We start from the raw sequence: 17954 nt of genomic DNA, 5'->3' as shown, positions 1-17954 counted from the left end.
GCCTTTACGCATGTCCGGTGTGACATTTCAGTGCAGCTGCCTGTGACGGCTGCACAAACACTGTCAGTAAAGAAGCTCAAGCCTGTCGCGTCTGAGGGCACTTTCGACGGAGAAACTCACCGTAAATGGGTTTATCATTACACCGGCCGTTACTTTCATCGTTCCCTTCTACATGGATTGAGTGCCGTGGATGGATATTATTGTCGTCCTACCGAGAAACCTTACATCGCCCTGTCCGCTACGGCAGCCATAGCTCGGTCATCGACGCTGGAGGTTGGTGGGCTGCCATTTAGTTAGCACCGGCCGGCTAAGCTAACGCAGCTAACCGACTATGTTAGCCGGTTAGCTCACTTTAGCTAAGCGGCTAGCCTAGCGTAGGGCTGTGTTTCTCTGGCGGAAATTTACCCTGGGAATTTACCCCTCCTGGTTTTGGTATCAAGTTACGTCCTTTTATTACTGCCTTTAAAAAGAGGCGGAGTAAGGTTTGGGTTCAGTTCTTAAGGTCTTCTGTTAGGTTAGATTATTTTTTTAGGGAAACTGGTAGAGTTAAGTCTGTGGTACCTCTCAGATGAGTAGTCACGTTAAAACTGTTGTTACATAATATCGGGCTCATTTGCTGTCTCGTCGTCTTAATGTTAGTTTTAGCACTACAGTAGTTTTCTGTCTCACTTCTGTTCCCATAAGAGTGAACTCTAACCTCGCTGTTTCTCCGTTTAACAGAGTACTGTAATCTGCCCCTACAATGGCAGTCTTTAGTCACCAGGTGCTCCTCGCAGTTACAAGATCAAGGTAAGTCAGTTGGACACGGTTTCTTTTACTTTTAGTACCTAACAGTTTTATTTTTACTTTTGCTCGAATACTTTCGCTTATTGTGTGTAAGCTGGAGCAAACTGAGTCGGGGCGTGTTGTTGGGCTCTGCTACAGGTAAACAAAAGAGCACGAGCCAGTGCTGGACAAGGATCGATGCTGATACCGAGTTAAAACAACACATTTAAGCCTGGATAATATTTACACTTGCTTGAGAAAACGCTCAAATTAATCAAATTAACTTACAAGGGAGCAAACTCAGAAACCTGAGGACAATCTTTAAAAACTACAGGAGGAAAAAGAAGTATGAGGAAAACAAAAGCGAAAAGTAAGGGAAAGAAACCCCACAACAGAAAAAATTACTTAAGGGCCAAAAATACACAAGGACACACATGTTTATAAGGAAACACATTTTTTTATATAGTGAAGGAAATATATGCTTCACTTTTTAAGGTTTAGTGGAAAAGTAAAGAACACACACATTGTCTCAGCCTCCACCACTCTCAGCACTGGAGCCCCCCAGGGGTGTGTTCTGAGCCCCCTGCTGTACTCTTTGTACACATATGACTGTGTGGCCACTACCAGCTCCACCACCATCATCAAGTTTGCTGACGACACCGTCGTGGTGGGCCTGATCTCTGATAACAACGAGACGGCCTACCTGAAGGAGATTAGGAATCTGGAGAACTGGTGCCAGAGGAACAACCTCCTTCTAAACGTCAGTAAGACAAAGGAGCTGATAGTGGACTTCAGCACTAAGCAGGAGAGGAACTACCAGACCCCCGTCATCAACGAGTGCCCAGTGGAGAGAGTGGACAGCTTCAAATACCTCGGAGTTCACATCACGCAGGACCTGTCATGGTCCTGTCACATCAACACCGTGGTGAAAAAGGCCCGACAGCGTCTCTACCACCTCAGACGCTTGAGAGACTTCCAACTGCCCTCCAAGGTGCTCAGGAACTTTTACTCGTGCACCATAGAGAGCATCCTGGCGGGAAACATCTTAACCTGGTTCGGGAACAGCACCATGCAGGACAGACGAGCTCTACAGAGGGTTGTGCGGTCAGCTGAGCGCACCATCCGCTCCGAGCTCCCTGACCTGCACTCAATCTACAGCAGGCGGTGCTGGACCAAGGCCAGGAAGATCGTGAAGGACCTCAGCCATCCCAACAACAGACTGTTCTCTCTGTTGAGGTCAGGAAAGCGATTCCGCTCCCTGAAGACCAACACAGAGAGACTGAGGAGGAGCTTCTTCCCGCAGGCGATACGGTCTCTCAATCACACCACCACACAGTACTGACCCACACATATGGTTCTTACACACACACTGGACTTTCTGGACTTTGGTTTTGCACAACACTGGTCACTATATTCTTCATTTCCGGTTAATACTTGTACAGCTGCTGTTATTGTGTATATATTTATTTATATTTAGATTTCTTCATACATTCTTATATAGTTCTATATTGTGTATTTTGTTGTACAGTTATTTTATTTTCAACTTTAATTTATATATTTATCTTTATCTTATTCTTCCCAGTTAAATTTACCCTTCTAATTTGTGTTGTACAGTTATTTCATTTTTAACCTTAATTTATATTTTATTCCTTCCTAGTTAAATTTACCCTTTTTAATTTTTCATATTTATTTCCTTTCTTATTCATAGCCTTTTCCTTTTTTGTTTTCTTTAGGTCACGAGCAGTTGTCCAAGCATTTCACTACATATCGTACTGTGTATGACTGTGTACGTGACAAATAAAAATTTGAATTTGAATTTGAGACACCAACAGGACCATCATTAAAGTAGACAGAAAACTCTAAACTCAGGCTAATCTAAAGTAGTTGTCCTCTGGTCTGAATGTGTAGCTACTGTGAAAAACAACAAAAATGCATATGTGCTGTTTCAGTGTAAACGTCAGTGTCACCAAAATAACTTCACGTGTCACTGATAGTCAGTATCAGCTCTCTGTTGCATTCTGCTGTGTTGCAGGAGAGTGTAGTCATACAGTTATATAGTTAACTATATAACCCATTCTTGATCCAAGAACAGAAAGGGCAGGTCAGTTTGTTTGTAAACTTTTTGTGCATCCTGCAGGTAAACAGTGTGCATTTAAAAAATAAATAAATAAATAAATAACTATAAGAAGATGGGTTGCCACTGTTTCATGTGCGTACATACCAGAGGGGGGGGATAACATCCTCATCTAATATTAGCGTCAGATGAACTTTTTCCATAATTCTGAGAACTGTTGGAAGAATAAACTGATTTCGTGTCTGGACTGCAAGAACTCTGAATAAGTTTAGGTCTTAGACAAGAGTTTTAAGGGTCCTTAGATAAGTATGCAGTTGGTTACAGTTCCCATTGTTAACTGAAAAGCACTTGAAGGTGTGTAGTCATCAGGACAGCTTCTCAGAGGGTGGTTACCCTCAGGCAGTGCCTAATGTACATTTAGTAGCAGGCACTGTTTGAGGTCGGGGGAGTGTCCTGGGGGCAAACTGTGACCTTATGTTTGCTCCCCAAACTGTGAAGAGTCCATTCTTAAACTGCATTAATATGTATTTGCTAGCAGAGGCTCTTTCTGGAGGTATATGGAGGTAAACTGTGACCTCAAACAGTGCTTGACACTTACACAAAAGCCTACAGAAGTGAGAAAAGGCCTCTGCATTCATGTGTGTATAGTAGCAATGATGGTGTTTGGAGGAGGAAGTGGTGTTTCATTGCGGGGGTTCATTGGATTCCAGGGACTGCCGGAAGATTCAGTATCCCTCTGAAAGCGTTGCTAAAACAATAAGAAATTTTCAGAAACAGATGAAGGTTTCCTAGAAGGAGCTGAACGAGTGATGTGGTGATTCATCCAAATATTTTTAGAGTGAATGTGAACGCAGATATGTGTACAATTCTGCGAGCTGGAAGTAGTTTCTGTTCGGCTGTTATTATTATGGGTGTAATTGCTGTTTAATGACAGCTTTATAGCTGATAAACGATATGTCGTATAAAAGGTAAAGTTTGAGATCACTTCCCCTCGTCCCCCTTAGTATATAGAATTGGTTAATAGACTTTTTTTTTTTCTTCTAAACATTAGCTTTTTTCAAGTTTTCACCAGGGTACCTTGTTGTATGTTGTGACTTCACTATCCTGCTAGTTCAAACCAGACATACTAGATTTAGGATAATTAATAATAGAGAGTCTGTCTGACATGGCTGAATGACGTCAGAGGTTTCCACAAAATTAGCTTGACCTTACTGGTTAACGACAGTCCCACTTTCAAAATAAGAGTCCAGTCTAAGAGCAGTAAAAATGGGTCATTTTGTGGGGGATGTTTGCACAAATTCCTTATTTTTCAGAAATATTTTTTTTCTGGTTTTTATGAGTAAAAGTTCCACTCAGAAAACATCTACGTTTAATTCATCACCCACTAACTTAACAAACATCGTTTAAATGTCACAGTGGAGCTTTTTGAGGTTTTAAAGCTTCACAGACAGATGATTTTAGACCTAAACTTTATCTCCTGTGTGGTAGTGCAGTCAGTGCCCACACCACAGTTCAAATAAAATGAGCCTCTTATTGAAATTTGAAACATTCACATATTGTAAAGCTATCCGGTCGGCCCGGTTGGACAATTTGAGTCCACTTCTGGATTGCTAGCTGTATATTTGACTCCCCCCCTCTGATTTAAATCCAGAGGAGTTCATTTACAGCAATCTGAACCAGAAGCTATTCTGTGTTTGTATTCAGTAACATAACGTTGTGTTATTGATGGTCTCATCCGTCACTAAAACATACATTTAAGGAAAGTATTGTCTAAGCAGTTTTTGTTTTTTCTCTGTCAACAGGGGATCATATTTGTTATCCAAGAGGCACAGCTGCTCCTCCTTGTCTTCCAAAGCCTATCTCCACGTAGTCCCTCCTTGCCACGTCTCGCCTTCGTTCCCACTCAGGTCCTCCCGCTATGGTCACCATCACTGTTTCCGTGGCCACCCCCTTGGTCGTAGCCACAGCTCTGTCCTCCTCACTCGCTCCCTACACAGCTCAGGTGTTTGGCTCCAGGACATAAAGCAGGAGGACACTAAGACTTCACCACTACCACCACCTGCTGCTGCTCACGATGCTTCTTCAGGAGATAAAAAGGACTCTCCAGCTGCTGCGCCTCAGTCCCAACCTCCATCTGCTGCCCCTCCAGCACCAACAGCCGCCGCAGCCACCGTTGCTCCGGTTAAGGACAAGGCACTCGTGAAGAAGTCTCTGTATCAGAGGTTCGTGGATGAGTTGAAGCATTACTACAACGGCTTCCGGTTACTCGGTATCGACACCAAGATTGCTGGCAGGATGGTGTGGAGGCTGCTGCATGGACAAGTGCTCACACGCAGGGAGAGGAGAAGGGTAAGGGAGCTTAAATGTTGGATTAGTCTGACTAATTTTAGTCTTTAGGGTTTTCAGGATTGTAGCGTGAGTTTAGTTTTTGTTTTTTGAAAATGCTTACGTTTAGTTTCCATCTCACAGCTTTGAAGCCATCTTTCCACAGCTCTGTCCTGCATAATTTGCAGGCTGTTGTGTTTATCCTGCTGTGATGTGCTGTAATAGGCTGCAGTCTGGGTGCAGCAGTAGTTTGTCTGGTTTCTACTCATTTTCAAACCCTCAGCTTGAGAGTCATCCAATCCCCTTCCACCACCACCCTTTCTGTCCTGTTACTGAGATTCATTTCACACCCAGCTCACTGGCTTTGTGTCAGAAGGAGCTGAGGACGATGGATGTGAGGTTTTACAGTCTTTGTTCAGTGACTCTGAAAATCCTGAATGACGTTAAATATAATCTGTGGCATGAAATCCTGCCATTAAATATGTCCTGTCTCTGACTGCCTGACCTGCTGTGCGTTAAGGATTGACTGTTTAAACACTAATCCCCAGTGTAGTTGGTGTTTTGGGATTCAGAGAAATATCACGGTCTGTATTTTATCAAGAACCTGTACACGCCTATTTACTCCTAAAGCTGAAGCCATTTAGTGTGCTACAGCTATGAGGCTGAATAAGTGTATATTTTTTTTTTCTTTTAATGGTTGTTTTCACCTAACAGCAGCACTACAGAGGTTTTATACGCCTGCTGAATGTCTAAATATATACACAACTCGTGTGATTTCACAGCTTGTCATGTTATTATATCTCTAATGACCAAACTATTTTAGCAACCAAGAAGGTACAGTTGTGATCACATATATTATACAGGAATCTATCAATCTATGTATCTCTGTCTCTCTCTCATATATATATATATATATATATATATATATATATATATATATATATATATATATATATATATATATATATATATATATATATATATATATATACACACACACACACAGCGCTCAACACAGACAGCATCGTCAGAAGGAAGAGGGCAGGGCAAGCTAGCGAGACAGAAGTTAAGCTCTCCTTGCAACATGGCAAATTGAACCTCCCCCACCCTCATTCAGATCTGGCGTTTGGAATTATTTTGGTTTTCATGTGACGTATGACCCTGAAGGTAAGCGCATCATGGACTAAAGTAAAACAGTATGTTGGATGTGCCACGCAATGCTCAATCACATGGGTGGGAACTAGTGTGTTAGCGCAGTTAGCTCGTGAACGCCCCCCGCAAGGGGCGATCAGGGGTAGCTCGTTAACGGAGATTTGCCGTGTTGTGGCGTTAATGTCATTTCAACGAGATTAACGCTGACAGCACTAGTGGGAACACAACGAATATGACTGCACATTTACACCAATGTCATCCTAGTGCAAAGACAAGTGGAAGCAGACAAAAACAACAAGCATGCATGCTACAAACTTTACCCGACTCATTTAGACAGCCGTTAGCACATGATTCTCCTTATGGGGACCTGATATATTTAATATTGTGGCGAGCTCAGACAAGGTGGAGACAGAGGTGTCGTTTGGTCTTGCTTCCCGTGAGCTAGCCAGGGAGCACAGCCGTTTATTGACATCTGCAGAAGAACACTGCCGCTAGCTAACTGCTCAGCGCGGCAACCGCACAGCAACAACAACACACAGGGCGCCCTCTGACCCCGGAAGGACACACCGCCGCAGCGAGAGGGCGTCACCCGTCACTATGGCAACATAAACAAAACATAACTGTACAAACAGAACCCCGAACAGCCCTGACCCGCTACATAGCCCCCACCTAAGGGGTCAGTCGTCCCCGACGACCCCATTACCCCACACAAAGTCCTGCAAATGTCCAGGTGCCTTCTTTTGGCGCACTGGCCGGTCACGACCGGCGGGGGAAAAGTCACTCGGGTCAGAACATGGGGTGCCACCATCATCACACTTCTGACACCAATGTGGCGAGCTCAGACAAGGAGGAGACGGAGGTGTCGTTTGGTATTGCTTCCCGTGAGCTAGCCAGGGAGCACAGCCGTTTATTAACACTGCCGCTAGCTAACTGCTCAGCGCGGCAACAGCACAGCAACAACAACACACAGGGCGCCCTCTGACCCCGGAAAGACACACCGTCGCAGCGAGAGGGCGTCACCCGTCACTATGGCAACATAAAAAAAAAACATAACTGTACAAACACAGCCCTGACCCGCTACAATATGCTGCTGAGAATATAGCCCAGAAGAAGCGTATAGTATAGCTTTTATTTTGGAAAGAGCCATTTCTCTGTAATAAACTCTTTCCCACAGATGAGTGATTCCTCAATCAGATACAGGGCTTGCAAAATCGCTAGCCCGACGTCCCGGGGCTAGCGATTTTTCCAGTCGGGCTTTGTAGGAAGGAAAAATATATTGTCGCGAGCTCAGACAAGGAGGAGACGGAGGTATCGTTTGGTCTTGCTTCCCGTGAGCTAGCCAGGGAGCACAGCCGTTTATTGACATCTGCAGAAGAACACTGCTGCTAGCTAACTGCTCAGCGCGGAAACCGCACAGCAACAACAACAACACATAGGGCGCCCTCTGACCCCGGAAGGACACACCGCAGCAGCGAGAGGGCGTCACCCGTCACTATGGCAACATAAACAAAACATAACTGTACAAACAGAACCCCGAACAGCCCTGACCCGATACATAGCCCCCACCTAAGGGGTCAGTCGTCCCCGACGACCCCATTACCCCACACAAAGTCCTGCAAATATCCAGGTGCCTTAACTGGCGTGGTAGGCATGACTGCTACGGTTGGGGGCTCGGCGTGTGGGTCGACAGAGGTAACCCATGAAGCATTGCCCTAGCATGTGTCGCGACGGGCCGCCGCCGCGGTGCGCTCGCGCTATCGGGACCCGTCGGGGGACTTGCATGGCCACTCACACCCTCTCTCTTCAATCGCCAGTTTCCCAAGCGGGGAATGTTCTCCTCGACGGCTTGCTCCAGCCTCTGAATGTCTCTCTCCATTACAGCGAGGGTGAGCTATCCCACTTCTGACACCAATATGGCGAGCTCAGACAAGGAGGAGACGGAGGTATCGTTTGGTCTTGCTTCCCGTGAGCTAGCCAGGGAGCACAGCCGTTTATTGACATCTGCAGAAGAACACTGCCGCTAGCTAACTGCTCAGCGCGGCAACAGCACAGCAACAACAACACACAGGGCGCCCTCTGACCCCGGAAAGACACACCGTCGCAGCGAGAGGGCGTCACCCGTCACTATGGCAACATAAAAAAAAACATAACTGTACAAACACAGCCCTGACCCGCTACAATATGCTGCTGAGAATATAGCCCAGAAGAAGCGTATAGTATAGCTTTTATTTTGGAAAGAGCCATTTCTCTGTAATAAACTCTTTCCCACAGATGAGTGATTCCTCAATCAGATACAGGGCTTGCAAAATCGCTAGCCCGACGTCCCGGGGCTAGCGATTTTTCCAGTCGGGCTTTGTAGGAAGGAAAAATATATTGTCGCGAGCTCAGACAAGGAGGAGACGGAGGTATCGTTTGGTCTTGCTTCCCGTGAGCTAGCCAGGGAGCACAGCCGTTTATTGACATCTGCAGAAGAACACTGCTGCTAGCTAACTGCTCAGCGCGGAAACCGCACAGCAACAACAACAACACATAGGGCGCCCTCTGACCCCGGAAGGACACACCGCAGCAGCGAGAGGGCGTCACCCGTCACTATGGCAACATAAACAAAACATAACTGTACAAACAGAACCCCGAACAGCTCTGACCCGATACATAGCCCCCACCTAAGGGGTCAGTCGTCCCCGACGACCCCATTACCCCACACAAAGTCCTGCAAATATCCAGGTGCCTTAACTGGCGTGGTAGGCATGACTGCTACGGTTGGGGGCTCGGCGTGTGGGTCGACAGAGGTAACCCATGAAGCATTGCCCTAGCATGTGTCGCGACGGGCCGCCGCCGCGGTGCGCTCGCGCTATCGGGACCCGTCGGGGGACTTGCATGGTCACTCACACCCTCTCTCTTCAATCGCCAGTTTCCCAAGCGGGGAATGTTCTCCTCGACAGCTTGCTCCAGCCTCTGAATGTCTCTCTCCATTACAACGAGGGTGAGCTATCCCACTTCTGACACCAATGTGGCGAGCTCAGACAAGGAGGAGACGGAGGTATCGTTTGGTCTTGCTTCCCGTGAGCTAGCCAGGGAGCACAGCCGTTTATTGACATCTGCAGAAGAACACTGCCGCTAGCTAACTGCTCAGCGCGGCAACAGCACAGCAACAACAACACACAGGGCGCCCTCTGACCCCGGAAGGACACACTGTCGCAGCGAGAGGGCGTCACCCGTCACCATGGCAACGTACACAAAACATAACTACAAACAGAACCCCGAACAGCCCTGACCCGCTACAATATGTCAATGCTTTTGCATTCTTTCGGAAATGTAGCTGGGTAATTATGTCATTGGCGTCGATGAGCCACTGTCAATATGTGACATATTGAAATCACGTTTTAATTTGCACTTGTTTTTTGCTTTCACTTTGCAATCGCGCGAACTGTGTATAGAGAGCGACAGCACTGATTGGTGAGTGATGATAATTTGCGCACCAATTCCTCTGACATCGTCTTATCAATCGTTAGCTTACTATGCAAACATGACAAGTGAAATCTCCCGCAGCAAGCTTAAACATATGAGAGGTTGATCGCGCAGAGAATCGCTGACCTGTGTGTGTGTGTGTGTGTGTGTGTGTGTGTGTGTGTGTGTGTGTGTGTGTGTGTGTGTGTGTGTGTATGTATGTATGTGTGTGTGTATGTGTGTGTGTATATGTATGTATGATAATGGAAATAGCCAGTTTGACTGACAAGCTGAGGGCCGTTTATGTCCTCACAGTGCCAGCAAGTCTACATCAATATTTGACAGAAACTGTCAGTTGGTTTACTTTTCCTGATGACATGTGTAGCGCTTCAGGTACAGTTATTGTTGGTGAAGCTGGGAAACAGCCATGGTCACACATGTCCTCCATCTTGAACTGCAGCTGGCGGTCCTTATTCTTCCTGGCATAGCAACTCGTGAACTAGTTCTGCTGCATCACCAGCCACAGTTGAGCATGGAAGAGAAAGTAGATAGCACCCATAAATTTGCACCTTATCACAGATGCATGGGCTACGTCCACACGTATGCAGGTATTTTGTTAAACCTCTGTGCATCTTGAAATGCATTTTAATATTCATTTTCTGTGTTTACACAGAAACGATGTCAAAGGTGTGTACCTTTATCTCCTTTTACTTTTGATTTCAGACTGTGTGCTGTATTATCATTTGTGGGCTTTTGATTGGCCAGCATTTCTTCACTCTTATGGTTAAAGTGTACCTCTGGACGTACCCTCGGTCGCTGTCAGACAAATATCATATTGGTGCATCCCTGACAGTTAAACTGTAAACTTTGATCTGTGCTTTTATAGGACCCCTCGTCCATGGCTGTCCCTCTTCTACCTCTGCTGTGGAAGGACCCACAGTCAGCAGCACCACAGCATAAATACTGTTGTCTTGCACTGTTTCTGTTTGTTGCAGCTGATGAGGACCTGTGCTGACCTCTTCCGTCTGGTGCCCTTCATGGTGTTTATCATCGTCCCCTTCATGGAGTTCCTTCTTCCCGTCTTCCTCAAACTGTTCCCAGAGATGTTGCCCTCCACCTTTGAGACGGAGACCAAAAAGGCATGCACACACACACATACCCATACACACACTCTGCTGCCTGAGTGAACTTATAATAGGGTTCATTGGGATTATATAACCTTTCAGACGTGACTCCAGCAGGCTGCTTACTTGATCTAATCTTGATAGTTTACTCTGAGACACGTGTCTGGCATTTATAAGCACAATGTAAACTCTAAATGTTTTGTTTCTTAACATGTTGTCAGCAGACAACCTTTGAACTTTTTATGTGTTAAGTAGGTGCATCTGTCAACAACTGTAACTATTCCTATGACCTGTTCTGATATCGGTCTTTCTTAAACTGCATCATCATTTCTGATGTGTTAAACGCCGTCTTCCCTCACGCACTGAAAGTTTCTGTTGTGTGCGCCCTGTTATCTCTGATCCTGCGTGGTTGTTCTGGAGCACAGCTGAATGATTCAGAGATATGTTGTCATGCTGCTGGGCAGCTTGGAGGTGTCTGCTCTCTGAAACTTAGTTAACAATAATAACAATTAAAGAAAAGAGTAAAACAGCGTTAAAAGCAATGTCAGGGAAAGTCCAAGCCAAATGTAAACTCAACTTACTGTGATATACATTTTATTATTTGCAGTAAGCAAAATGCTGTCAAAGGGAAAATGTGGGCTTCCTTTTTAATGAGCTGTAAAAGCTTCTTATCCTAAACATTCTTCCTGATACCTATACTGAAGCATAAATTAGTTTCCCATAAAAAGCTCTATGGTTTCCGTATAATATATATAATGGGTGTTAAATGCAGCTAAACATAATCAATCAGAGACTGTGTTTTGTTTTGTTTTCCCCCCCTTCTCAGATGATCTTGTCGCATCACTCTGATCTCTTCCCCAAAATGTTTTCCTCTCTAAACTTTAAGGACATAGTTTCTTTAGCCTCTCTTTGCTTGTTGCCTTGCATTTTTAAACAATTGTTGTCATCCTGCAGGAGGAGAAGCAGAAGAAAGGTCTGGCTGCGAAGCTGGAGCTGGCTAAGTTTCTGCAGGAGACGATCGCTGAGATGGCTCGAAGGAATAAAGCAAAGTCGGACGATGAGGCGCAGCGCTTCTCCAAATACGTTCAGGAGGTGAATGACAGCAAACTCGTTGCTCTAACGTTGTTACTGATCCGCTGTCACGTGTTTGAGGGATGACTGAAGAAGCTTTACTATAGTAATGCGTCCGTAACTTTCCATTTCAGGTTCGGGGCACAGGAGAGCAACCCCAAACGAAGGACATTGTCCGCTTCTCCAAGCTGTTTGAGGACGAGCTGACGCTGGAGCACCTGGAGCGCCCCCAGCTGGTGGCTCTGTGCAAACTGTTGGAGCTGCAGCCTATTGGCACCAACAACTTGCTGCGCTTTCAGCTGATGATGAAACTCAGAGCCATCAAGTCGGACGATGAGGTGAGACTGAAAGCTCGTTACCACAAGTTTACAGCTGTGACTAGGAGAGATACACAAAGGCTGTAAAACTAAACAACCATTAATCATCTCAGGTGACATCACAGGCTGGGTTTAATCATCTGCCAGTTATGATCAGATTATCCCTTTCTCTTCCTTCCTGCTTTACTTAGTGTCTGATGTTACTGCACATAAAAATAGTACATCTTTAACAAGAAGTAAATCTGTAATAAATGTCTCTGACTTGACTTGTTTCAGATCAGTTTTACTACAATGTTTCCTTTTAAGGTAGAAAGTTCTGAAACACCAAATATATCCTCTTTTTACTGTGCTGCATATGTACACAGCTGCTAGACATACGTTGATCAAGCTAAAGAGTAACTTTTCTCATGCTTCAGTTTTTCACTTCCTCTTTCATCCCTTCACAGATGATTGCAGCCGAGGGTGTGGCGGCCATGAGTGTGTCAGAGTTGCAGGCAGCGTGCCGCATTCGTGGGATGAGGTCTCTCGGTCTTACTACAGATCAGCTTCGTGAGCAGATGCAGCAGGTGAGCAGCCGGTTTTTAACGTGTTTTCTTTAAGCGTTCAGTTGGGAGTCGCCCACAGACACCGCTGTTTGAGGTCAGCTGGAGCAAAATGGTTCAGATTTGCTCTTGAAGACAAGTTCATCTTGGAGAAAAATGAGGAGTACTGTAGGACATGATGGCAAGCTATTGGTCCAGTTATTGGATCTGCTTTTCAGCCTGTTGAGACTAATATTAGCAGGTTTGCCAACTTTGCAAAATAAATCCTTACAAATACAGGCATCCAAGAATATAAATGCACTGAATGGGTTTTAATTGGAAAAATAATAAAGGAAAATGAGGAAATAACAGAATAAAATAAATAAAAAAGTTATTGGTGTTTACAACAACACAGATCTAAATTAATGAGACAATCTCACCACCACCGATTTTTCCATCCAGTTCTTAAAGTCAGGATCAGGTCGACGTCTGATCCAAATATCAGAGCTAATTAGAAAAAACCTTTTAATCAAAAGCAAACCTTTTATACCTTTCCAGTAATCTCGTTTCATAAATGTTTTTCTCTCATCTAGTGGCTGGACCTGCACCTGAATGAGAACGTTCCTCCATCGCTGCTGCTGCTCTCCAGAGCCATGTACCTGACAGACCTCAAACCCAAACCCCACGTCATCCCGCCTGTTCCTAAGATCGAGGTTCGTCCTTTGCAGACAATTTAAAATCCTACAACTTAATTCACTGACCTATCAGTCGGCCAGAGAAAGCTGCACAACGCTTAACACTCCAGCTGTTTAAAAAACAAAAAACAGGATCGTCTTTGCTAATCATGATGGAAATAAAAACAGTTTTAAATACAACCAAAAGAACAGAGTAGAAAGTAAAAAGCTGGAAATATAAAAACAGGTTTTGAATGTGAAATAGAGCACATCTGAGAAAGAGAATGATAATCAAATTAAACCAGAGCAGTTTATGATTTTAGATGTGTTCTTCTCACCTCATATTTGTTGGTTGGTCTGCAGAAGGTTGGTGTTACTCCAGAGGAAAACCCAGTAGCAAATACAGTCCCAGTCAGCAGCGACAGGTTGGCAGACCCTGCACTCATCATCAAAGACAGACCGGTCAGTGCACGCCTAACAAAACCAAACACTGAACCCCAACAACACACATGAGCACGAGATCAGATGAACTGTATTTATGACACAGGAAATTGGGCCAAAGCTGCAGGTCTGCAGAGATTTCCTCCTCAAGACCAAAACTTTATTTTCATGCTGGAGGAGCTCTGCTGCCCATTTTTAGGCATACTTGGGTGCATGGATATTTTCTGAGATATAAGGGACAAAATAAATTACTAATCGTCATTTATACCTCCCAACACAGGACATAAAGCCAGTCAGTTGTATCCATTATTATTCTCTTAATGATATATTTATCATATTTTTCTTCTCCTCTATCGACTTTTAGGCAGAGGAAGTGAGAGACAAAGCTCCAGCCGTGTCAGACAAACCTCTGACTCCTGCTGAAGTCCTTCAGGTGAGTGTCCACAGAAACCTGAATGGTTTCCAGTAATTTCTTCCCACTTTGGTCTCATTCGTCTGTCACACTGACCTGAACATGCGATTGACGTGCTCTTATGATAAATCTTTTAGGTAATCACTGAAAGCAGAATAAAACATAGACACAGAATAATAAATTAATCCGTGAGGGTTAAAAATATCTGAAAACGACCTGTGACTGTCACACAGTCACATTTATCTTTTAAAGTCAGTCCTCCCAAGATGTGTAAAGACATTTTAAGATTCCTTGTACGGATTTTTTTTCATCTTATTTTTAGCATCTTTCAAACGAGTCTAATTTCAAATGTTAATGACTGCCATGAGTCCTGGTCGTTTGATTTCTCCTTTGTTTATTTATGTTTTAAAGACGTGAAATCATTTTTATCCGTCATGATAAATCAGTGAAACATGTTAATGATGCCTTTGCAATGTCTGGGCCTAACTGAGCGCTTTCAGAGCTGATTAGTGGTGAACTATTCACTCTTGGCTGCTGATTCGAGGTGTTCTTTAAGCTCCAGAGAGATTGTACTGTGCTGCAGTTTGTGCAAGGTGTGAGTGATGTCAGGTGATGAGCTTTTTCTCTCAACTTTCAGTTGTGCAGAGCACCGTTTGCTCACCCTGCCCCCCAGAGTGAGACGGCCAACAGGAAGGTTTACTGTAACATCCTGAGGCAGTCTAAAAATAGCATTAGTGTGGGAAACCATAAGAACATACCTAAGGGGAGATTGGATTTGTGCCTTAAGTTTTGACATTTTAGACACTGAAGTTAAAGAAATGCACTGTTATTTGGGTGTATTATTGGGATTTTTTTTTTGTGCAGATGTTTTAAAAATATTTTTTTCTACATTTGGAAGATCACACAAATCATGGGCTCCAAATACACAAAGAAGCAGACATCTTTTTACCTCTTTCCTGCAAACATCTTCCGCTCTTTATGGATTGTTAATACATTCACGGCTAGTGTGTAAAAGGCCAAGTCAAGCCACAGGTCTAGGTGTATGGGCTTCTTTATCTACCGACAGCTCATGGCCGTAAATTCTTCAGAATTGCATATTCTTCAATGTGTTTGCCGTGTTTTCTCAGTGTCTGGGCACCATGCTGCAACTCGTTTGACCCAGGCAACAACGTCACTGTGTCCATTGTATTTCTTGGGTCACTGCAGACTTATTAACAGCGTTAAGAAGAAATTTGTTTTGTCTTGATACATGTTCAGTAGGAGATGATAATGTTTAAACACTCTTCCAATCTTTTCCACAGGCCAAAGCGGCAATAGAAGGAACCCAGAAGAGCAAGATCAGTGCGAACGGCGTGTGAAGATGAGCAGGAGAGCCTGGAGCGAGGGGAGGAATGGACGGGGCTAAAACCCCTTATTCTGTTTTTGAACCAGCATCTCACCCAGGAGTCCTGCCCGCTCCTCATCTTCCTCACTGCAGGTTCGGCGGCTTCACCTCAGCTTTGCGCACCCCGATCTCTGACACTCTCCCAACGTGCTACCGCCCTGGCAGTCAGCTGATGGCTGCTGATTCTGTGACCTGAAGTCATTTCCTGGTGAACTGTTTGTGATGACGATGGTTTCTCCCTTTGTACATTTGTAAATATGCTTATTTTTGTTTTTGTGTTCTGTAACTGAAGCAGCAGCAGCTTTGTACAGTTTGTTATGCGCATACCAGGTTTTATTTGCAGGTGTTTTTAACTCCTGTGCCAGCTGAGAGAGAAGTCAACCCTTTTCTTTTTTCTTTTTTTTTTTTCCCCACAGTAGCTGCCCCACCTTTGTTAAAGTCAGCTGTAGGCACCAGAAAGATGCTGCCTACATAAAATATAAAAGGTATTAAAATGTCAGAGATTGAGTTGATCTTATGGTGAAACAGCAGGTTTAGATTGGGGTGGGTGGGGGGGTGATGATGACGTGCTGCTGTTAAGTGAAGAGGGGTTCGTCATTAAGTGCGAGCTCACTGGTACAGCCACTGAAAGGACAAGCTATTTCAAGTGTATTATGTTTTAACACTATGATGCTAAAGAGTCTTTAAACGGAAAATGCTTGATGTCCGCTCGCGTGGAGAAGCTGTAAGCCTGAAGCCACACATGAGATGATTATTTTTTGGTATCGTGGCTGATTTGCCCAAATGTCTAACATCGTTATGCCCCCATATTTACTGTCATCAAAGTTGGAAGGTTTCTCCAGCTTTGTGTGTGTGATGCTTCAAACTCCCTGTAAACATTTAATGGAGAAGCAACTTGTGTGGTGTTTTATTTCTTTTTTCTTTTTACCCCACTCGTTGCTGTTTATCCGTAGGCACCTCCTGGAAGTGGATGACATAACTGAAAGGACATTTTAACTCCAATCATTGCTGGTTAAGACTTGTTTCACTGGTTTTACACATGTGCCTATGGTTAGAGGGTGATTGTCATCAGAATATATTACTTTGGTTTTTCAGTCACCTCTGTGTTTGAAGCGCCCAGTTGCACCTTTTTCTTTATAGACTAATGTCTCCTGTTTGGCCCCTTTCCCGTTTGATCCAAATGATTCCTCGAATTATAATCACCAGTGTTGTTACTGATGGGAAAAGCAGACACCTTTTCAATCATCTCTACATCCTGCGCTGAAGGAGATCAATAAAAAGACTCAAAACTTTCTCTCTTTTGTGCTTCAGTTTTTAATGGATGTGAACTGTTTTTGCAACATTGTGTCATCAGTAACGGATCAGTGCTTTCTAAAGAACCCTGTAGTCACACCTGACTCTGGGGTCAGAGGTCATGATGGGTGTACTGCAATGCCAGTTCAGCATATCCAGGCTTTCTTTGTGTTCGCAGGTTTGACAAACTCAGACCCAGTTAGAGATAAAGGGTGTCAACTTTCTCTTTTTCTCTGCCCACTTCAGAGCCGTTACAGTCATTAGTCTCATTAGTTCATAGCTTTTAATGCTTTCAGTGTGTTGTGGATGAGTGCCAGCTAGTTACTCGAGCTCTTAATTCGAAACTTTAGTTACTCAAAACTTTAAACTTGATTTGTTCAAACATTAAATGTTACTCCATATTCAGGATTTTGTCCTGTAACCTAATCAAGGAGACATTAAATCACTTTAGTTTGTGTTTCTGATCAAAGTAAAGTTCTACTGATTTAATATTCTTGCTGATAAATGGCCTGTAAATAGACTTGGTTGCAAATTAGGATCAAACATAAAACCACTTACAGATGTGTACAGGTGTAGTCAGAAGTTGACATACACTCATCATGGGAGCAGCTGCCCACATGGAGGAGCCAAATACCTCCTGAAGAAGAATTTTATGGTCATACAAGATCAGAGTATTGAGGGTTTGTTTTGTTTTTTAATCACAATGAGAAGAGGTATGTTTGGAGGAGTAAAGTTGAGGCTTTCAATATTTATATAATTTCCTGAAGCCTGTCGTGAGAGACAATGAACCTGCTGAGACATTTGACAGTTTCATGAAGTTCTGCATGAATAATCGAACAGATCTTGTGCCTGTTAGACCTGACGCTAAAGTGAACTACACACGGTGACAAGAACAGATCAGATGAAGCTCAGGAAGTGCAGAGAGCTTAATGCAATTGATGTCGAAAAGCTCTT

General features: G+C 44.1%; 1 protein-coding gene across 3 annotated transcripts; it reads left to right on the top strand.

Annotated features, from left to right (window-relative positions):
• On the top strand, positions 1 to 16999 carry letm2 (leucine zipper-EF-hand containing transmembrane protein 2). Of its 3 annotated transcripts, none has more exons than XM_026187675.2 (11): positions 1 to 273; positions 721 to 789; positions 4642 to 5188; positions 10759 to 10902; positions 11842 to 11979; positions 12093 to 12296; positions 12722 to 12841; positions 13390 to 13509; positions 13834 to 13932; positions 14276 to 14344; positions 15625 to 16999. In XM_026187675.2, exons 2-11 carry the CDS (start codon positions 743 to 745, stop codon positions 15679 to 15681), a joined length of 1545 nt encoding a protein of 514 aa, XP_026043460.2. In that variant the 5' UTR covers positions 1 to 273; positions 721 to 742; the 3' UTR covers positions 15682 to 16999. The 3 variants fall into 3 exon arrangements, with proteins under 3 accessions (XP_026043460.2, XP_080164945.1, XP_080164944.1); XM_080308818.1 differs by lacking the exon at positions 1 to 273 and adding an exon at positions 509 to 634; XM_080308819.1 differs by lacking the exon at positions 13834 to 13932.
• The last annotated feature ends 955 nt before the right edge of the window (positions 17000 to 17954 follow it).

This window comes from Astatotilapia calliptera, chromosome 12, assembly GCF_964374335.1.
Source record: "Astatotilapia calliptera chromosome 12, fAstCal68.1, whole genome shotgun sequence".
Taxonomy (NCBI): domain Eukaryota; kingdom Metazoa; phylum Chordata; class Actinopteri; order Cichliformes; family Cichlidae; genus Astatotilapia; species Astatotilapia calliptera.
The sequence above is the reverse complement of the archived record's forward strand: the minus strand, read 5'-3'. Positions and strand labels throughout refer to the sequence as shown.